The sequence below is a fragment of the Vidua chalybeata genome, chromosome 19 (genome assembly GCF_026979565.1).
Source record: "Vidua chalybeata isolate OUT-0048 chromosome 19, bVidCha1 merged haplotype, whole genome shotgun sequence".
Lineage (NCBI taxonomy): Eukaryota > Metazoa > Chordata > Aves > Passeriformes > Viduidae > Vidua > Vidua chalybeata.
In genome coordinates, this window is record NC_071548.1 from 12,408,643 (window position 1) to 12,431,256 (window position 22,614).

General features: G+C 45.7%; 1 protein-coding gene across 10 annotated transcripts in view; it reads right to left on the reverse strand.

Annotated features, from left to right (window-relative positions):
• The window catches only part of LOC128797777 (E3 ubiquitin-protein ligase TRIM39-like), a 44,955-nt gene extending 23,148 nt beyond the window's left edge, over nt 1-21,807 (reverse strand). For 3 of the 10 annotated variants that reach the window (XM_053960651.1, XM_053960650.1, XM_053960649.1), the window contains exons 1-3: nt 21,627-21,806; nt 10,610-10,708; nt 7,749-7,850 (exon numbers count right to left, since the gene is read on the reverse strand). In XM_053960651.1, the coding sequence (XP_053816626.1) occupies nt 7,749-7,850; nt 10,610-10,670 (163 nt within the window). In that variant the 5' untranslated portion in view covers nt 10,671-10,708; nt 21,627-21,806. Of the gene's footprint in view, nt 1-7,748; nt 7,851-10,609; nt 10,709-21,626 lie in introns of all 10 variants that reach the window. The other 7 variants (XM_053960647.1, XM_053960644.1, XM_053960653.1 and 4 more) reach the window with 6 other exon arrangements.
• Between the last annotated feature and the right edge of the window lie 807 nt (nt 21,808-22,614).

The following is a 22,614-nucleotide window of genomic DNA, read 5'->3' on the forward strand; positions in this document are numbered from 1 at the left end:
GAACTCAGCAGACATCTTAGCTGCCAGGCTAAAGAAAAAGGACTTTCACACTGTTGGGGTCTTGCCAACCTGACCCCTACGGGATGTCTATTTACTATGGAGATCATACATATGTTTGTATACTTATCTATACAAACATACTTCACATATATATGTGAATGTTTATGTATATATGTTGGAGGGTGTAGGACATGTAAATGAGTAGATGGCATAGATTAAGTGGTGGAAAATGTCCTGGTTCAGGCCAGGACAGGGTTAATTTTTGCAGTGGCTGGGAAAGGGGCATGACCAGGACCCTAATGTGATTTGTTACAAACTCACATCATTGGCAGGGGGTGGGGGAAGCGGAAACCAACACTGTCTCTTCCGGAGAAAAGGAGTTCCTTCTGGTCAAGAAGAAAGGGCAGGGGGGGAAGTCATCCTATATTTGTTTATTGTCATGGGATCCTTGGTGTGGATTTTGCATACGAATGACTCTCTCTTTTGTACACTCCCGTTATTAATATTGTTGGGTTTTTTTCTTATCTCATCGCTGATTCCAGTAAAATGTTCTTATCTAAAACCATGATCTTCACTTTTTGTGCCTCCAGTTCTCAACTCCATCCTGTAGCAGCAGGAAGAGAGAAGGAATAGGCGACTGAGAGTATGGTGTGTCGTTAGGGAGAGTCTCAGTGGGAGCAGTGAACTGGGGAGTTCCATTCCTAAACCACAACACAGACACAAATGGAGATGAGGCTGACGGCACAGAGCTTGAGAGATGCAACTGGTGTGAGGCCAGTACAGCTTTTGGGGAGCGGTCAGTCCTGCCTTGTCATGAGCAATGAGGTGCTGGTTTGGGCCCTTGGCCGTGACACTCTGCCACAGGTTCCTGAGGCTTGGCAGGGCCCTGCTTCAGCTCCCACCCAGGAAGGAAAACCAAGTCCACAAAAGCCCCCCAGAAAGGACTGAGCATGGCTGTGCCCTCAGACACCACAGAGCTGGAACTCCTGGCACTGGACTAGGTAAATGAGACCTCTCCCAGCCATGGCTGCAGAGATCTCTGGACTGGCTTTTGCCAAGGAGGGAGGCACCACTAGCACTTCTAGGAAAAAAGGTCCAGATCTGATGAATGAGCTCCATTAGAAGCACTGGGGAGAACGAGACCAATGGAGGCAGAGGAAGGGACCCTTCTAATTCACCCCAGGAAAAGTACCCCAATCCCATCCTCCTTCCTCCTCTTGCCTGTAGATACCATGGTCCACCCAAACTCTCAACTGCATGTGGAGGCATCTCCCTTCTGCCTCTGGAAGACAGATGGCAAAATTCTACCTGCAGGACAACTCAAAAGAATTTGAGCTGAGTGGAAGTTAATGCATCTGTGAACCAGAAGTAGACTACATGGTATTTCATCCTATTTGTCAGAGAGTAGTCTTACAAGAGGCTGAGAAATTACATCCTGCAGCCTCACTTCTAAGAACATGAGGTCCTGTGAACCAAGAGGCCTTACCTCGAAATACCAGAACAGAACCAGCAGCCAATGTGAGAAGGAATAAAAAGAGTTGTATCCAGGAGGCAGAGACATCTGCAGTATATTGATGACATCATTGTGTGGGGGAAGACGGCAGCAGAAGTGTTTCAGAAAGGAGAGAAAATAATCCAGATTATCCTGAAAGCCAGCTTTACCATCAAGAAGAATAAAGTCAAGGGACCTGCTTGAGAGATCCAGTTCCTGGTAGTGAAGTGGCAAGATGGACGGCGTCAGATTCCCACCAATGTCACCAACAAGATCACAGCAATGTCTCCACCAACCAGCAAGAAGGAAACACAAGCTTTCCAAGGTGCCATAGATTTTTGGAGAATGCATATTCCTGAGTACAGCCAGATTGTGAGCCCTCTCTACCTGGTTACCCGCAAGAACACTTTCCACTGGGGCCCTGAACAGCAACAAGCCTTTGCCCAGATCAAGCAGGAGACTGCTCATGCAGTAGCCCTTGTCCCAGTCAGGACAGGACCAGATGTGAAGAACAGGCTCTACTCTGCAGCTGGGAGCCATGGTTTGTCCTGGAGCCTTTGGCAGAAGGTGCCTGGTGAGACTTGAGGCTGACCATTAGCATTTTGGAGTCGAAGCTACAGAGGGTCTGAAGCCAACTATACTCCAACAGAGAAGGAAATTTTAGCAGCCTATGAAGGAGTCCAAGCCGCCTCAGAGATGATTGGCACTGAAGTACAACTCCTCCTGGCCCCCTGACTACCAGTACTGGGGTGGGTGTTCAGAGGAAAGGTTCCCTGTACCCACCATGCCACCAATGCTACATGGAGCAAGTGGATTGCTCTTATCACACAGCGAGCCCAGACTGGAAAACTGAATTGCGCTGGGATTTAGGTGATAATTACAAACTAGCCAGAAGGTGAAAACGTTAGTCTCACTGATGAAGAGGAACAAGAACAAGTGACACATGCTGAAGAAGCTCCACCATATAACCAACTTCTAGAAGAAGAACCACGCTACACTCATTTTACTGATGGTTCTTGCTGCATTGTAGGGATGAACTGGAAGTGGAAAGCAGTGGTATGGAGCCGCACACAACAGGTGGCAGAGGCCACCTAAAGGAGAAGGTGGATCAAGTCAACTTGCGGAACTCAAAGCTGTCCAACTGGCCCTAGACATTGCAGAAAGGGAGAAGTGGACAAAGCTCTACCCCTACACTGATTCATGGATGGTAGCCAATGCTCAGTGGAGAGGGCTGGAAAAGTGGAAAAAGGCTAATTGGCAACATAGAGGAAAACTAATTTGGGCTGCTGAAGAGGTGAAAGACATCACTACCAGCCTAGAGAAACTGCCTGTGAAAGTTCACCATGTAGATGCCCATGTCCCCAAGAGTAGAGCCAATGAGAAGCACCAAAACAATCAGCAGGTAGATCAGGCTGCAAAGATAGGGGTGTCAAAGAAAGACTTGGATTGGCAACACAAGGGGGAGTTGTTCCTAGCACGATGGGCTCATGATGCCTCAGGTCATCAAGGCAGAGATGCCACCTATAAGTGGGCATGAGACCGAGGGGTGGATTTAACCATGGACAGTATTTCTCAGGTTATTCATGACTGTGAGACGTGTGCTGTGATCAAGCAAGCCAAGCGAGTGAAGCCCTTATGGTATGGTGGACGGTGGTCCAAGTACAGGTATGGGGAGGCCTGGCAGACTGACTACATCACGCTGCCCCAGACACGCCAAGGCTAGCATTATGTGCTCACAATGGTAGAACCCACCACAGGATGGTTGGAAACCTACCCTGTGCCTCATGCTATGGCCCATAACACCATCCTGGACCTTGAAAAGCAGGTCCTTTGGAGGCATGGTTCCCTGAGAGGATTGAGTCAGACAATGTGACTCATTTTAAGAACAGCCTTATCAACTCCTGGGCTAGGGAACATGCATTGAGTGGGTGTACCATATCCCCTACCATGCACCAGCTGCAGGCAAAGTGGAGAGGTACAATGGACTGTTAAAAACCACCTTGAAAGCACTGGGTGGGGGATCTTTCAAAAATTGGGAGCAGCATTTGGCAAAAGCCACCTGGTTAGTTAACACCCAAGGCTCTATCAATCGAGTGGGCCCTGCCCAATTTGAGCCTTTGCCTGTAGTAGATGGAGACAAAGTCCCAGTGGTACATGTCAGAGGTTTGTTACGGAAGACAGTGTGGATCAATTCTGCCTATAGTACAGACAAACCCATTTGTGCGGTTGTCTTTGCTCAGGGACCAGATTTTACGTGGTAGATAATGCAGACAAATGGAACAACACAATGTGTATTTCAGGGAGATCTGACTTTTGGGTGAGAACTATGTGTAAATATCACTGTTTGCTGAATGTTACTGCCATTGTCTGTGTATAGCTGGATATTGGATGTATAATCTATGTGTTTGTAGAGTTAGAATATATATATATTAGTTTTAGTAGTAAGCTGATGATATGGGGATAAAGGGTGGAATGTCCTAGGTTGACTGTATGATGCTTTTATCCCCAGTCGTCTGTTCTGTTTATGCTGAATAATAAGTTTTGCACCTTTAAGTCTTGTTCCAGGAGTGAAGGGGAGAGAAGAAGCGCGGACTTTGTTTTCAGAAACAGCACTCACTCCTCCACATTCCTGCTCCTGGACAATGTTGTCTGCGGATAGACAGCGAGACAGAGCTCTCCTTTGCTTTTTAGTTAGTTTTAGCTAGCTGAGGCCAAGAATTTCCCTGGACTGTATCTTTTCCTTTTCTTTGGACCTGCTCAAACCTGCTCTGGACTGAACACCCAGAAGAGCACCGGCAGCTTGCACCTGTGGCCCAGCGGGCCGGGCCTGGGCCACGGCATTTCCAGCGCCAGAGGGACTGATAAGTGACTGAGTGAGCCGAGCTGCAGCCCAGGGCGGGGGGATTTTTCTGAGTTTGTCTCTTTTGGAGTGGCAAGAAGTTTTATTGTTTAATATTGTTTAGGTTTTCTTGTTTAATAAACAGTTTTTTCCACTTTTCTCCAAGGAGGTATTTTTTTCCTGAACCGGTTGTGGGGAGGGGCCAATTGAATCTGCTTTCTAGAGGAACCCCTTTGGGGATTCTCTCCTGCCCTGAACCAGGACAGAAGTTTACATGAAGCTGACTTCTGTTAAAATCCACTAATTTAAATAGTTGTTTTGTTACAGAGATATGATGGAACCGACTGAAAAAACTATGGTGAAACATTGGTAAATACCTGTTTAAAGATATAAAATAGTAAGTTGTCCAAAATATGTGTAGATACAGCTTGTTAGACCCTTGATTTCATCAACAATTCTATAGGTGTAAATGCTTTGCACTAGTTAATTAACATAATAATTTATTACAATCTCTGCTATTTTATCGTCTATAGATAACACAGAAGAATGAGTAATAATTCCAGATTATGACTGTTATTGTGTGTAAACTGTTTACTGCTTTTTTTTAATGTTCTTTTGCTTAATGTTGCATATGCATAAATGTCTTGAAAAATATTATCTCAACTTCTTAAGACAATTACTGCTGATATTTTAACCTCATAACATAAATTCACTGACTTTTTATAGCAAGCATTATTCACAAGATATTACTTAAAGTCACAGATATGTATTACTTTGGTTATTTGCAGTTTGTTTATGGCATCATTGAATATTTAGCTAAGGATAGATAACAAAGCTGTCTGCTTTACAAACTTTAACATATCTTTGTGTAGCTATCTGCAAGATATGTGTCATTTTAAGAACCTTTCCCAACTGCTATTACTGAAAGGCTTGTTTTTAGGATATGTCTGGGAGGCTCTTCCAGTTAAGGCCTGGGCTCTGGCCAAGCCTTGGTCCTACCTGGTCGAGATGTCTGCCAACAGACCCAGGTGTTTTCTGCACCAAAACTCTACTCAGGTCACTTTGACTTGCCGATTTGAGCTTATATATCTGGATCCCCTTTTGAGGTAAACTTAGAAACCTTTTTCAAGAATGGTTCTCCAGGTCCTCACTGTGAAACAAGGCGTGCCAGCTGTTGAAGACTCTGGGTGATGGTACAGTATTTAGAGAATTGATGATGTATTGTTCTAAATCACCATCCTATTTCTCATGTGCTACTAATTACATGTATTACTTTACTTATTTCTGCTTAGTGTAAGTTTATTGTTTTAGCACATGTATTGTTTTACTTTAATGATGCCTTCATGTTATAACAAGAGACACGCATGTTGTTGAAAAAACAAAGAAGTGGGAATATGGATCCTCAAGAACATTTAAATATTGCAATATTTACACTAGAAATTTTGAAAGCAGATCATCAAATTTGATCCCCGGCAGAATTATACTGCTCTGAAGATTTGTATGTGCAGAACCAATTTCTAAAAGCTTCTATATAAGGATCCCCCGCTGAGTGTACAATGGCAAGGGCTAGCTGATTTACTAACCTAGGGAGAGGGTATTCATGTGTTTTATCACCAACAGGTCTAAAGCAGTTACCTGCTGCTCATCTAGACAAACATCAATTGCCTCCAAGTGATGATGTCTCCAGTGAGAGGAAAAATTACCTAATCACCATCCAGCTTTCGTGGCCAAGGCAAGAGCAGGTGTAGGACTGCTAGGACGTGGCTGTGTCTGCAAGCTTACAGAGGCAGCCTGCCAACAGAGGCCTTATGTCCTACTGCACTCACCATCATGGTATTCTGTTCCTACTGACCTTCAATTATTCCCTGTTCCATGCTTCCAGAAAGACATTCAGTAATGTCTAAGTCTACCTTTCCAGCTAATGGACTTCCTCCTGCTTAAACAGCGCGGCCCCTGAGCTCCAGCCATATGAACTTTAGAACAGTAGCCATTTATTTCCACTTCCTAGGAGATCTTGGACATTATCTTTTAGTTCTCCTATACTGTGAGTCTCTTTGTCAGTGACATTATTGTATTTGATAAGTTTCTATTGATTGATGATTCCATGTATCTTATCCTGTATCCAGCAGATGACCAGTAATAGTCTTAATAAGATAATGGCCTTACAGGTGCAAACTGTTTTAACATCAGGACACACAAACCCTTTGCAGAAAAACCAAAAAAAGCAGGAATTGTTGCATATGGGTAAAAGGTAAAACCTTACAAAAGAAAGGCCTTGTAAAATCATGGCTCAGGCCTGTGGCAGCAGCTCTCTGGCCACAGAGAGAAACAGACAGCTTTCCCAGATATCGTTGTGGGAAAGGCTGTGAGAAGATCAGAGAAACGAATGAGAAACAATTCTTATCTGAACTTGCTGCACCTGGTATTGTGAACATGTGGAATGTATTATGGAGATTTGTTTACCAAAGGGTGGTTTCTTAATTAGCCAATTGGGATGATGTTTTGATTGGAGGTCCAATTAGGTCCAGCTGTATCATAACTGTCTATAAAAGTATGGGGTTCTTAATAAAGGCAATGATCAGTCTACTGAAGTACGTGGAGTCTATGCCACTTATTACCTGGTGGGGGGCCCGTTGCTGTGACACAGGCCTGCTGCTTTGGCTGGGTACAGCTAACAGCTAGTCGAACAAGATCCCACGAGAAGGAATTTGCACCTGTGTCAAGAAAGATTCTACCTGTGTGAAACATCTTCTTCCCAGGAGACAAGAATGTAAACAACTTTAGAGAGGGAAATTTTTGACAGACATGTACGCTGGCAACTACAAACCAATGAGCTGAGATTCAGTAAGTTACTAACTAATTAGAATTCAACACAATTCCTTCAGAAAACTGTATAAATATGAGGTGTGAAGAATAAAGATTGAGCTGTGTGGATGAAGAAACATGTGTCTTGTCCATCCTTACTGCAACATACCCAAATCCCACCCTCCTTCCTCCTCTTGCCTGTAGATACTTTGGTCCACCCATGCTCTCAGCTGTATGTGGAAGCATCTCCCTTCTGCCTCTGGATTACAGATGAGCACATGGGAAACTTCTACCTGAGGAGAGCTCAGGGTGAGGAAGGTCTGCTACTTCTGTGGGCCAGAGCAAGACTTCACTTGGTGTTTCATCCTTCTTGTCAGACCAGTCTAACAAGGAGCTGAGAAAATGTTCTCTTACAGTCAAAGAGTGAAACCAAACCTCAGAAGTGATATGTAAAACCCTTAGCCACTTCACCTGACCTCTGCATAGAACCTTCCTCTACCAAGCATGAGGAACAGCCTCTGCCAGAGCAGGTTCAGCAGAGAGCTTTCTCACAGTGACGTCCCAGAGCCTCACTTCTGAAAATATGAGGTCCTGTGAACCAAGAGGCCTTACCTTGAAATACCAGAACAGAACCAGCAGCCAATGTGAGAAGGAATAAAGAGAGTTGTATCCAGGAGGCAGAGACCCACTCAGATGCACCTGGAAAAACAGAACCTTTGGGAAAAAAAAAATCTGAGAGTCATCTGGCAATGTTCAATCTTACCCTTAAACTTAAGCAGCCACACAAAGAGATTTTGTGGAGATAAATGGAGAAATAGTCACAGTCCTACACAGGTGATCAGAGCCTGCCTTTCATTGAGATGCACATCCCTAGGGCCAAGGGGGATCCTGCTCATTTCACACTGCAACCTGTCCTGCCTGCAGTGCCCTGTGGTGTCTGGGATGGGTCTGGCTGGACTGGAGAGCTGTCACCTTCCCTGGCACTGGAAAGGGCCTTACAGGGCTCCTGAGACAGTGAGCCTCCAGCAAAGACTTCTGGGGACAATGGAACTCACCTGATATGTGCACAGTACTTTTTTTCTCCACCTGCACCAGGGGGTTCAGGATTTGACAGGTGACTCTTCCCACTTGCTCTCCTGTAACTGTGACTTGACTACACACACTGAAGAACTTTTCACTGTCTTGGTTACTTTCAGTGTCTGCAGAGAACCCCTGCCCATCCTCAGTTACACACTGGACAACAGGTTCAGGAAACCATCTGTGTGATCTGCAGCCAAGCTCAAGCCCTCACCCCTGGGGGCCCTGAATTTCAATGAACATTTCACCAGTACCTTAAAGGCAAGAGAGTTTGTTAGTGAAGAATTTGTTTCCTTGAAAGCAGCTCTTGCTTTGATTCACAGCTCTTTCTTAACCCAGAGTTTCCTGCCAGTTTCTGTCAGTCCTTCACACAACCTTTATATTGGTCTTTCTGTCATTCCGCACTCCGTCTGCCATAAATGCCAAATTTCCTTTGGCTTAGAAAGAGCTATGATGTGGGATGGATTTGCTTCTCAGCTCCCCACTATTTCATGGAGCAGGCAGGGAGAAGGTGTGTGGTTTGTATTCTTCTTTTGGAATGACTCTGTAGGACCCCCATCCAATTTTGAGGACTGGTAAAGCAGGACACAGCACAGTAAAGCCCAGGCACCTCCCCATTCCATGCTGGAACTACAGGTGGGCATAGATGGTCACTGAAAAGGATTGCACCAAAGCTTCACCCGTGTGATGAGGTGGGATGCACCACACACATTTCAGAGTCATACTCCTGATCAAAGCTGGATTTCATAGGAATTCGTCCTGTGTAATAGTAGGAAATGGGCGCTGTCTTGAAGCTTTTTCCCTCTCCTCTCCCAAAAGCATCTCTAATGCCCTTTGCATGAGGGGATTTAGATTTGATCTTAGGAAGAAATTCTTGATTAAGAGTGAGGCACTGGCACAGTTTGCCCAGAGCAGCTGTGGATGTCCCATCCCGGAAGGGTTCAAGGCCAGGTTGGACAGCATTTGTTCCTGCCCATGGCTGGAAAGTTCAAATGAGAAATTCTTTAAGGTCCGTTCCCACTCATGCCATTGCCTGATTATAAGATTCCCTGATTCCATCATTCTATGCTCTTTTTCATCAGTGAATCAAGGTTGATCAGCTCCATCTGACATTATCAATATCTGCACACAAATGATGCTGACTGTCCAGCTGCGGGAATTGGCAGTACAGAACACCTCCTTAGCCCTTACCCCAGCTGAGAAGTCACAAGGTGGAGGCCCTCATTCCCATCAGTCCCACAGCCAGGGATGCTGAGCACTTGGATGTCTGTCAGGTGGCCTCATGCCTCCCCACCAGGGATTATTACAGCTCACTAGCCCCATGTGGGTCAGAACAGGGCTCGGGCTGGGTATGGAGGTTGCAGGACATCTTGACGGGTGGCTCATGCTGGGAGTGGGGAGGGGATGTGTTGGGTCATATGAGAGGCATCAGCTGGGGGACAGTGACATTTTGGAGAGCTCTTTTCCCTCTGTAAGAGTTTCCCTCCTTCCCTACCCGGCCCAGAAAGTCTCCAACCTGCAATGATGAGCTTGGTGCCCATATCAACAATCCGGTCCCTGGGTATCACAGTGCAACTGTACATTCCTTCATCTGCTGGCTGGACGTTCTTCAGTGTCAGGGACACATTCCCAGTGTCAAATCCATCTCTTGGCACTGATGTCTGTCCATGGTATTTCTGCATTGGTTCACCTCCAAACTGCCTGTATGTGTAGATGTCCTCTCTATGCCTGTCTGTGATTTTTCTCCACTGCACTTCAGGATTGTCTAGTGGCTTTGTGGAAGAGATGGTGCAAGGAAGGATTGTATCCTGACTGACAATTCCAACTACATTCTCAGGAGAAGTGAGCTCATAATTGCCTGTGAGTGAGCATCTGGCTGAAATCAATCAAAAAATGTACTGGTATGAAGGAAACAGGTCTAGGAGTAACAGTAGGGAACAACTGAAAGTAATAGATTAGAGGGAGAAAACAGGATTATATAAATTGTACAGGATGGGATTATTTTGGGGAAAAGGAAAAAAATAAATGCACAAAAGCATGTCCAGAGCCATTTCATGCAGCTTCCCAGCTGGCCTTGCCCTTTGGCAGCCCTGTGTCACCAGCAGCAAGGCAGCTGTGACAATGCCAACTGGCCATGCAGACAGGGAAATGCTTCTGGCACTGGGGCAGAGCTGGACAGGGCACAGATGTCTTGGCTTAGGTCTTCCCTAGCTTCACCAGGGGAGAGAACCTTGGACTTCAAACGTCTGGAATCCCCAAGACCAGAGGGGCAGGGCAGCTCTGGCCCTTGTGGAGTTCAAATCAGGGATGCTCAGGAGACCATGACCCTCAGCTCCAGGACTTCTGATCATCTAGAATCCCCCAGAAAGGAGCAGAACAGCTCATGGAAGCATTACCTGAGAAAGGGATAGCCAGAAGCAGTGCCAGAGCCAACAGCAGCCATCTCCTCTGCTCCATCCCTGCAGTCCAAGGGGTGGGATGATCCCACAGCTGACCTGGAACAGGCACAGAAGGGAAGTGAGAAAAGAAGGAAAATCCTGTCCCAACCCCTTTGGATCTCTCTCCTGGCACTTGTCACCAGATGTGACTCCTGAAGGTGCCAAATCTTGAACAGCTGAGATCAGAAATCAAGAAAACTTGTGCCTTTCTGAGATCTCAATTACACTTGCAACTTCTGGGAATTTCAGTCTAGCATGCTCCCAGGAAGCTGTGACAGGGAATGCAAGAGAAAATTCAACCCAGCCCCTACTTTCTGCTGTGAAATTTAATGGACACCTTAACACACTAGTTTAAATTTTGGGTTGGAATCACAGAATCTCAGAATATTTATGTTGGAAAAGGCCTCTGAGATCATAGAGTCCAATCTTTGACAACTAGACCAGGCACTTGGCACCACATTCAGTCTTTTCTTGAACACTTTCAAGATGTTGACTCTACTACCTCCCTGGGTAGCCTGTTCCAATGCCTGACCACCCTTTCAGTGAAGAAATTCTTCCTGACATCCAACCCAAACCTCCTCAGCACAACTTAAGGCTTGAATTTTCTCTTGTCATTTTGCTAGTTTTCTGAGAGAAGAGACCAACTCCCAGCTTGCTACAATTTCCTTTCAGGTACAGAGAGTAATAAGGTCACCCCTTCTCTCATTCTGTTGAGTTTGTGTGGGCAGGTTTTGGTAGCAGGGGGGTTACAAGGGTACCTTCTGTGAGAAGCTTCCAGAAGCTTCCCCCATGTCCAACAAAACGTGCGCCAGCGGGCTCCAGGACAGATCCACTGCTGGCTAATGCTCAGCTCTGCACAGATTGTGGTGATGCCTCTGTGATAACATATTTTAAAAGGAAAAGAAAGTTATTGTGCAGATGTAATTGAGGCCAGAGAAGAGTGAGGTGAGAACGTGTGAGAAGAACAGCTCTGCAGAGAGCCAGGTCAGTGCAAAAAGATGGGCAGGAGGTGCTCCAGGCACCAGAGTGAAGATTCCCCTGAGAGTCCATGGGGAAGCCCATGGTGAGGCAGCTGTGTCCCTGCAGCACATGGAGGGTACAGAGTGCAGAGATCCACCTACAACCCTTGGAGGAACTCCACGCTGGAACAGGTGGATGCCCAAGAGAGGCTGTGACCCCATGGGAAGCCCATGCTGGAGCAGAGTCCTGGCAGGAACCTGCAGACCCATGGAGAGAAGAGCCCAGGCCTGAGCAGGTTTCCTAGTAGGGATTGTGATCCTGTGGGCAACACACACTGGTGTAGACTGTACCTGAAGAAGAGACCCCATGAATGTGTGGCCTACATTGCAACAGTTCACAGAGAACTGTTGCCTGTGGGAAAGACACACACTGAAGAAGTCTGTGGAAAAGTGTCTGCTGTGGGAGGGACCCCACACTGGAGCAGAGGAAGGATTCTGACTCCTCTTCCTGAGCAGAGTCACAAACAAGGTGTGATGAATTGACGATTGTTTCCATTCCCCATCTCCCTGTGCCACTGTGGGGAAGAGTGTCCTAGGGTGACGGTATGGTGCTTGTATCCCAAATCGTGTGTTCTGTTTATGCCTGATATTATGTTCTGTGCCTTCGGGACTGACTCTGAAAGTGAAGGATTGTTTTGTCTTGTTATCAGCCTGCTCACCTTCCCCCATGGTCTGTGTCTAGGAGAGGCTTGGCTGGCTTGGCTTGCTTGCTTGCTTGCTTGCTTGCTTTTGCTTTTGCTTTTGCTTATTAGTTAGTTTAGCTAGGCAGTCCAATTTTTACCCTGGACTGTTTCTTTTTTCCTTCCCTTTCCCTTTCCTGAATATCATCTGAACCTGGACCTGGGAAACATCAAGAAACACCAAGAGTCTGCATTCTGTGACCTGTAGCAGCCATCCCCAGCGCCGGAAACTGATAGCTGGGTGACCACTCCCAGGAGAGACTTTCTGAATTTGTCATCTCTTCAGAGCAGTGAAAGAGTTTTGTCATCTGGTGTTGTTTTTTTGTACTGGGGAGTGTTCTGCTTGTTAAATAAACAGTTTTTTTTCCATTTCTCTCTGAGGAAATCCTTCCTGAACCAGGTGGGGAAGGGGCCGAGGGGGTTTGCTTTCTGGGGGCTCCTTCTGGAGGTCTTCTCCCAAATTTTGTCCTAAACTAGGACACAAAGAGGTAGAGCTGGGAAGGAGGGAAGGGTGGGGGGAAGGTGTTTTAAAGATTTATTTTACTTCTCATTGCCCTGCCCTGCTTTTTTTTCAGTAGCTAATTCTATTAATATCCCCAAGTCTGTTTTGTTCTTGACTGTATTTGGTGAGTGATCTCTCCTGGTGCTTAACTCATGAACCTTCAATATATTTTCTTTCCCCTGTCCAGCTGAGAAGAGCAGTCATGGAGCAGCTTTGATGGGTACCTTGGTAGCATCCAGCCAAGGTCAACCCACTACACTAGGTTAAACAACCACAATTCCCTCAGCCACTCCTCATCGGACATGTGCTTCAGACCCCTCACCAGATTCACTGCCCTTCTCTCCTGACTCGCTCCAGCACCTCAGTGTCTTTGGTGAATTGATGGGCCTAGAACTTGACACAGCACTTGAGGTGTGGCCTCACTAGGGCCATGTACAGTGGGACAATCTCTACCCTGGTCCTGCTGCCATGCTATTCCTTATACAAACCAGGACAACAGAGATCTTCTTGCCTACTTGGGCGTGTGCTGGGCCATGTTCAGACACTGTTGACCAGTATGCCTAGATCCTTATCTGCTTGGCCACTTTCCACCCTGCTCCTAGCCTGTAGTGCTGCAGGAAGTTGTTGTGGCCAAATTGTAGAACAAAACTCATGGTCTTGTTGAACCTCATGCTGTTGGTCTTGGCCCACTGATCCAGCCTAAATCCCTCTGAAAAGCCTGTCCACCCTCCAGCAGATCTGTGCTCCCACCCAGTTTGGTGTCATCTACAAATTTACTGAGTGTATATTCAATCTCCTCATCAATGAAGATTTTAAACACAACTTATCCCTAGGGGAAACCACTGATGACCAGACATCCACTGGATGCAGCATCATTGCCACCACCCTCTGGGCCCAGCCTCCAGTCAGCTCTTAACCCAGTGAAGATGCACAAATCTAAGCTGTGGTCTGCAGCTTCTCCAGGAAATGCTGTGGAAGACTGGGTTGAAAGCTTTAATGAAGTCCAGATAGACACATTTACAGCCTTTCCTCATGCACTAGATGAGTCGCCTGGTCATAAAAGGAGATCAGGTTGGCCTAGAAGGACCTGTCCTTCTAAGCCCAGGCTGGCTGGGCCTGATTCCCTGGTTGTCTTGTATGTGCTTTGTGATCACTGTTAAGATTATCTGTTCCATAACTTTGCCAGGCATTGAGGCCAGGCTAACAGGCCTGGAGTTTCCCAGAACCTCCTTTCAGCCTTTCTTGAAGATGGGCATCACACGGGGACCTACTGTCATCTGGGACCTCCCCTGTGAGCCAGAAGTGATGATAAATGACACAGAGCAGCTTGGTAAGCTCTTCCACCAGCTCCCTCATCAACCCCAGATGAATCCCATCTGATCACATAGATTTGTGGGAGTCTAAGTGGCTCAATAGGTCACTATTTACCCCTGGGTTACAGAGGGTCCATTCTGCTCCCTGTCCATGTCTACCAGCTCAGGTTTGTGCTGAGGATAAGAGGTCTTACTGTTAAAGAATGAGGCAAAGAAGGCATTAGGAACCTCAGCCTTTTCTTCATTGTTGGTGATACTCTTTCCTCCACATCCAATAAAGAATGGAGATTTTCCTTGGTCTTCCTTGTGTTGTTGATAGATTTATAAAAACACTTTTTATTATCTTTTACAAGCAGTGGCCACATTGAGTTCTGACTGAGCTTTTGCCTTTCTAATTTTCTTTCTACATGACCTAATGACATCCTTGTATTCTTTCTGAGGTGTCTGCCCCTTTTTCTAAAGGTCATACACCATCTTTTTTATTTTGACTTCTTGCAAAATCTCCCTATTCAGGTAGACCTATCTCCTCGCCCACTATCTCACCTGTCAGCACACAGGAACAGGTTGTTCCTACACCTTTAAGATTTCTTCCTTAAAATATGTCCAGCCTTTCTGGAAGACCTTCTCTGTCCATACATTCAAATGGGAGGAAAAGTATGAAGAAATAGTTTATGCCCTCCCATACCTACCTTTGGAGGAAGGGGAATCCATGGCACTTGCTATCCCAAAGTTATCTCCCTCTGGAAACAATTAGGCTGCAGAATGACAGTGCATCAGCTCCAGAATCATTTAGGGAGCTGTACCAGGGTCAACTTTGCTGCACTACACTAACGATCCTGCCCTTCTCTGTCTCTAGCTCTCTCAGTGCATTTTCACATTTCCAGGATGTGCCTGACCTTAGCCCCCACAGCAACACTTTTGGTGTGATATCTTTATTAGTTTATTCATGTTCAACATTCCATGCTTAACATGAGCAGTAAAGAAGGTGAGGCATCCTGATGACTTCCAAGCAGGAGTCAATCACCCTGCACTGCAGTCTGTGCATACTTCCCAGAGAAGATGACCTACAGGCCTCACAGCTATATCTGATGTGACTAAATTGGATGCTATTAGAACAGGCATGGTGATGGATCAAGAGCAGTGACAGGGCAAGTATTCAATTCACATGGTTTTAGTCGCAAATTTTCCCTTTTCACTTCCTAAGGAAAGACAGGGACTCCCAGAGATATTTCTTCACATTCATCATTGACCAATAAGATGGGGATTCATGTCTACTCCGATCTCCATAGCACAGGCTCTTTGCTGGTTGCTCTGAGCTCTTTTTATGGTACATGGAGGTAAATGAGCACTCTGTTTTGGTTTCAGCTGGGATAGAGGTGCTTTTTTCCCAACTAGCTGGACCAGGGCTGTGGTTTAGAATCAGTATGAGAACAATGCTGATAAGATTGTTGCTTCATTGTGCTCACCCCAAGTCAAGGATTTTTCAATGTCTTTTGCTCTGCCAGCAAGCAGATGCATGAGAAGTGAGAAGGAAGTACAGACAGGACAGCTGACCATAACTGGACAGAGGAATATTCCAGATCATAGAACATTGTGCCCTTTATGTAAACTGTGGGAAGTTGGCTGGAAGGGGGCTGATTGGTGCTCAAGTACAGGCTTTGCATCAATCAGTGGTTGGCAAGCAATTACTTTGGGCATCACTTGGGTTTTGTTCCTCTCTCTCTTTCTCTCTATTTCTCTCTGTCTATCTCTTTCTTTCTCTCTTCAACACAATTTTTTTAATTGCCATTGTTTATTTTATTTTGTTTCAAGCTCTTCTTATCTCAGCCAGCAAGTTTTAGTTTTCCAAGGGGCTGTAGGAGTGGAGTAAGTGAGCAAGTGTGTGGTATGTACTGGCCATCTGGTGTTAAATCACCATCAAGTCCCATAACATTCATGAAGCCAAAGGTCTTGGAGTGAGATGGCCACAGCCACCAACCACATGTCCATAAACTACACAGATAGCTCAGGTTACTGAATATGAAACTGGCAAAACATTTTAGAAACTGTCCCATCAAATTCTGCTCTTTCTACTGCACAAGGGTTTTCATGGGATTGGACGCACACTAAGTTCATGCTTTGCAGACAATTATGACATGAGGCCGCATGGAATTTTGTTGGACACATTAGTTTGGAGATCTAATATGGAAAAGAGTTTTATCTTGATTAGAGATATGGGAACTGCTCCTCAATCACTTAAAAAGAGGTCTCAGGCTGTTTATAATATGTTTATATAATATATATATTTATATACGTTTATAATAATATCTCAGGATATTATTATGGTTGTGATACTAAACCAGGTATTTGGAGAGGGGCAGATATGATACAGGATTTGTAGAAACCTGTTCCACTCTGGGTCAGCAGTTGAAGCCTTAGAAATAGAAAATGTCACAAGATCAAAACATCTGACCTAGAACTCCAGCCAGAGCATGCTGAGATCTTACACACCTTGTTTAGCAACACTGAAGCTTCTTCTAACAAATGTTACAGTCTTTTTAAATCCAACTTTTACAAAATTTTCCTGTCATCCAAGAAAGGCCCAAAAGAAACCTCACTGTCTAACAAGTCATCAGTTCATTTGGAAGACAAAACTGCATTCCAAAACAAGTTGAATGCTTTTCCAAAGAAAACATAGAATCACAGAATCGACAAGGTTGGAAAAGACTTTTGAGATCATTAACCCCAGCGTATAACCCAAAATCACCTTGTCAACTAGACCATGGTACCAAGTGCCACATCCAGTCTTTTCTTAAACACGTCCAGTGACGGTGACTACATCACCTCCCTTGGCAGCCCAATACCCAATCACCCTTTCTGTGAAGAACGTTTTCCTAGTGTCCAACTTAAACCTCCCCTGGGGCAGCTTAAGACTGTGTCCTCTTCTCCTACTGCTGGTTGCCTGGGAAAAGAGACCAACCCTCACCTGACTACAGTAGTTGTAGAGTGTGATGAGGTCTCCCCCAAGCCCCTTCTACAGGCTAAATAACCCCAGCTCCCTCAGCCGCTCCTCAGAGGACTTTGTGTTTCAGACCCTTCATGAGCCTTATTGCCCTTCTCTGGGCATGCTTGAACATCTCAACATTCTTTCTAAATTGAGGGGCCCAGAACTGGACACAGAACTCAAGGTGTGTCCTCACCAGTAACAAGTACATGGGAAGGATCACTTCCCTATTCCTGCTGGCCATACTATTCCTGATCCAGGTCAGGATACCATAGACCTTTTTGGCCACATGGGCACACTGCTGGCTCATGTTCAATCGGCTGTTGACCAGTACCCCCAGGTCTCTTTCTGCCTAGCTGCTTTCCAGCCACTCTGTCCCCAGCCTGTAGTGCTGCAGGAGTTGTTGTGGCTGAAGTGCAGGACCAGGCACTTGGTCCTGCAAGTTGAACCTCATATTGTTGTATTTGGCCCATCTATCCAGCCTGTCCACATCCCTCTGCTGAGCCCTCCTAACCTCCAGCAGATCAATGCTCCCACACAGCTTGGTGTCATCTGTAAATCTGCTAATGGTAGACTCGATCCCCCAGTCTAGATCATCAATAAAGATATTGAACAGGACTGGGACCAACACCAGATCACACAGTGACTGGCAGCCAACTGGATGCAGTACCATCCCCATCACTTTCTGGACCCACCATGACCCAGTTCTTAACCCAGCAAAGATGCATCTGTCCAAGCCATGGGCTTCAGCTTTTCCAGGAGAACACTATGGGAGATGATGTCGAAGGCTTTGCTGAAGTCCAGGTAGATACATCCACAACCTTCCCCACATCCACCAGGCATGCCACTGTGGCAAGCACATTTCTCTCCCTCTCAGGATTTTTTATAAAGGTGCACAGAGAGAAATGAAAGAGAAAACAATTTCTGCTCCTTGTTTTTCTCTTGTGGAATGTGTTTGGAGAATTGTTTACCCAGAGTGAGCACTTGGTTGGATCATGGTGGATTGTTTGGGCCTGATGGCCAATTGGATCCACCTGTGTCTGGACTCTCGAGAGAGGGTCACGAGTTGTGAGTAGTTAGATATGATAGTTAGAGAAAGTAGCATGTAGTTTTTAGTATCTTCTTTTATATAGTATATTAATGTATTATAGCATAATTATAATAAAGAAATCATTCAGCCATCTTAACTAAGTCAGACATCATCGTTCTTCCCATTGGGTTCGCCAACATCTACAACACGCCACCTCTTAATAAAAGGAGATCAGGTTGGTCAGGCAAGACCTGCCCCTCCTAAACCCATGTTGGCTGGGTCTGATCCCCCAGGTATGACACCCTATAGGTGTCATATGATGGCACTCAGGGTGAGTGCACTCAGGGTGATGTCACTGTTCTGTAACCTTCCTGCCACTGAGGTCAGGCTGATGGGCCTGGAGTTTCCCAGATCCTCCTTCCAGCCGTTCTTGTGGATGGGCATCATATTAGCAGCTCCAGTCCTCTGGGACCTCCCTGCTGAGCCAGGACTGATGGTAAATGATGGAAAGTGGCTTCGCGAGCTCTTCTGCCTGATCCCTCATCACCCTAGGATGAATCCCATCTGGTCCCATGGACTTGTGAGCATCTAAGTGGCTCAGCAGGTCTCTAACTGCTTCCTCCTAGGTTACAGAGGGGCTATTCTGCTCCCCATCCCCATCTACTAGTTCAGGAAGCCATTTGTCCTGAGGACAATATGCCTTACTGTTGAAAATTGAGGCAAAGAAGATTTTAAGTACCTCAACTATTTCCTCATCTCTGGTAACTATATTCCCCCCCACCCCCGCCAAGTCCAATAAAGAATGGAGATTTTCCTTGCTCCTCCGTTTGCTTTTTATTGTCCTTTACAGAAGTGGCCAGATTAAGTTCTAATTGATCTTTAACCTCTCTAATTTTCTTTCTGCATGACCTAACAACATCCTTGAGCACTTCCTGAGTTACCTGGCTCTCTTTTCAAAGACAATATGCCTTTTTTTTTTTCCTCAGTTCCTTTAAAATCTCCCTGCTCATACAAGCCAGTCATCTTCTACACCATCTCATCTTTCAGCACATAGGAACAGGCTGCTCCTGTGCCTTCAAGATTTCTTTCTTGAATTATGTTCATCTTTCCTGGATGCCCTTTTTAGAGTCTTTTTCCCAAGGTGTTCTCCAAATCAGTCTCTTCTATAGGCTGAAGTCCACTCTCTGGAAATCCAGAGTGGAAGTTTTGTTGATGCCCCTCATTGTTTCACTAAATATTGATAATTTTATTAGTTCATGGTCACTGTAGCCATGACAGCCCCTGACCACCATATCTCCCGACAGCCCTTCTCTGTTTGCAAAAACAGCAGGTCAAGTGTAGACCCTCCCCTAGTAGGCTCACTCACCAGCTGCTGTGGTGTGGTTTTTGCTTTGTGTTTGCCCACTATTCTCCTCCCTAATCTCCTCCCCTCCCAAGCTACCCCCGTCTCCCAAGCCCTTCCCTAACTTCCTCCCTCCCAAGTTGTCAATCCTCCCTATCCCTACCCCTTTTTCCAGAGTGTTCCTTGTCTATCTTGTAGTATTGATACCCCATTTGTTGCTTTGTATTATCCCCCTCCCCTGCTCTCCCTGATAGATTTATAGAATGTTAGTCCTGCCGTAGATTCCTCCCCTGCCATGCCCTCATTGGTTAGTTGCCCTATACCACTCCCCCTATAAAAACCTCTGCAGACCTCCCTGGGCTTTGTCTTGGGGTCCCAGGTTGTGGACCTAATAAAACCATCCAATTTTACTCCAAGTCCTGTGTCGTCGTTATCTGTTCCTGCGCTGGACCAAGCAATAACTGGGAATAGCAGAGCTCACAGGGGGAAAATTGCACCCCTGCTGTTGCTGCCTAGCACGATACAGCGCACTGCGACAACCAGCTGTGACAAGAAGTTCTCCTCCATACACTCTAAGAACCTCCTGGACTGCTGCTTCTCTTCTGTGTTAAGTTCCCAGCAGACATCTTGCAGGTTAAAGTCTCCCACAAGAACCACAGGCTGGTGATCCTGAAACATCCTTCAGCTGCTTATAGATTAATACATCCACCTCTTCATCCTGGTTGGGTGGTCTGTAACAGACTCCCACCAGGCTGTTGGCCTTCCCCCTGATTCTTACCCATAGGCACTCGACCTTATCATCATTAATCTCAATTTCCATGGTGTCAAGAGCCTCCCTAATACACAGAGCCACCCCTCCACCTCTTCATCACCCGTCTCTTCTGAAGAGCTTGTAGCCATCTATTGAAATACTCCAGTCATGAGAGTCGTCCCACCACATTTCCATGATGGAGACTACGTCATAGCTTTCCCTCTGTACAGTGGCTTCCAGCTCCTCTTGTTTATTATCCATGCTGCATGCATTAGTGTACATGCACTTCAGCTGGGTTGCAGATTTCACTTGACTCTGCCCTACCACCCTTGGGCTTCTTTCTGGAGAGCCTAGTTTCATCCCCTTACCCCTTTAAGCCTAGTTTAAAGCCCTCTTAATCAGCCCTGCCATGAACATAGCCCTGCCATGGGAACATAGGTCTAAAAAACTCAATACAACAAAAAACAAACACACAAAGGCAGAATTTCTCCATCCCTCTAAGCTTCATGTTTAGCCCTGCTAAACAGACACATGGGGATAGAGTGCAGCTAAGGGCAAGAATCAGTGCTACAGCAGAAGGGGGGAAAAAGGAGTGAGTTTGACACTGACTCTGCAATACCCATAAGATCCGCAAAGATCCCTGAACACTGTGGAATTATGAAATGAATTATTTTAATGGGTAAACAAAGACAATGCCATGATGACCTGAGGTTTGCTGCTTATGAACTGGTTAACCTCAATCACTCAAGGTACTAATCAGGAAATTTTAAGCTTAATAACATTTCTGTATGAGGAACTGACCCGTGGGTGGTCTGGGAGATATCATCATCCTGAGTTACCATAAAATCAAGGCAGTTTCACACTGTTTCAACTTCCAACAGGAAAGACAGCAGTCATACTTAGAACCAGCCTCATTTACTGAGAAGAAAGTTCCAGCATTATCATTAGTCCTACTTTGCCTCAAGGTCCTGCCCTAAGGGGGTACCCTGGGCCTACCTGTGCTTTCCAGAGGGGGAATTCTCTCCTGATCTGCTGCTCCCCCTGGACAGCAGCAGAACAGTCATTGGGAAACAAACATCAAGCTCAGAGGGCCAGTCCATATCTCAGCTTTTCCCCCAAATGACCATTCCCCATAACTTTTAGTTCCTCTCTGAGCCCTTCTGGGAACAGCTGTGCTGCTGATGCCTCCAGTTCTTGCCACCTTCTCCTGAGGAGATCTGGAGGATAGGAAGAGCTTGCTGGTCCTTGTGTGCAAATCTGGTATGAAGGGAAAAGATGGGTTCCTTTCCACCCCAACAACAGCACCATATTCACCACTTGCTCAGGAGAGAAAGAAATAACAGAGATCTGCTTACCTGCCTTAGTCAGCAAAGATGAGCACTGATATCAGACAAGTATTTTTCCTCTTGCAAGAGAAATTTTCAGTGGCAGAAGGGAAGGAAAATGAACAGAAGAATCAGATCCTGAAGTTTAAATGTGGTGTGTCTTTGCCTAAAACTCACTTTGCTGCTTGAAGGTCAAATCTCATCTGCTATATGAGGGCTCTGTGTTGATGACGTAGGCAATTAGGTGCAAATGGAGCTTCAATGTCAATGAGAGTTTTAAGATAAACAGAGATCCAGCTCTATGCCCTGTTTTAGAGCTAGAGCTGGATTTTACCTGCTGTCAGGTAAGAATGATTGCCACATCTTCAGTCTATAGATGAAAGGTGAACTTTTATCAGCTCCTTAAGGAAGTAACTTTGAAGAATTAAACTGAAATGAAGACTTAAACATCCGGGGATTAACTTGGGGTGTGACTCTGTTTGAAGATCAAGGAACATTCTTCTGTAAGACTGATGTTTTTGTTGACGGGTTACCTAGGGAATGAAGGTGGGGTTTTCCTGGGACTTCACAGTAACCCTTTAGAGAAATTAACTTGAAATGGGAACAATTCTGTTTTTCTAGAGCGCGACATCGGAAGTAGTCTTGAATTCCCAGTCAACTTGCCCCTTAGTGTCACTTCTCACAGCTGTTTCTTCCTCCAAAGTCTGTGCCAGAAGTATTTCTCATTGCCCTAGAAATAATTTGATTTCAGGAAAGTCCTCTCTAACTAATTTGATATCCTACTATGATGAAAATAGTAGAACAGAAATATGTTGTATGAAGGATTCCTGGGTTATAGTGAGGCTTTTGATAGTGACCCTAACATCAGCCTTCTGGACAAGCTGCCTGGCTGTGAGACAAGCTGGTACATGGTACCCTAAGTGAAGAACTGCCTGATTGCCAGGGCTTCCAGAGTTGTAGAAAACTGTCTTGGTTTGAAAGACAGGTGTCTGCTAAGGAAGATAGGAGCCTCCCTTGG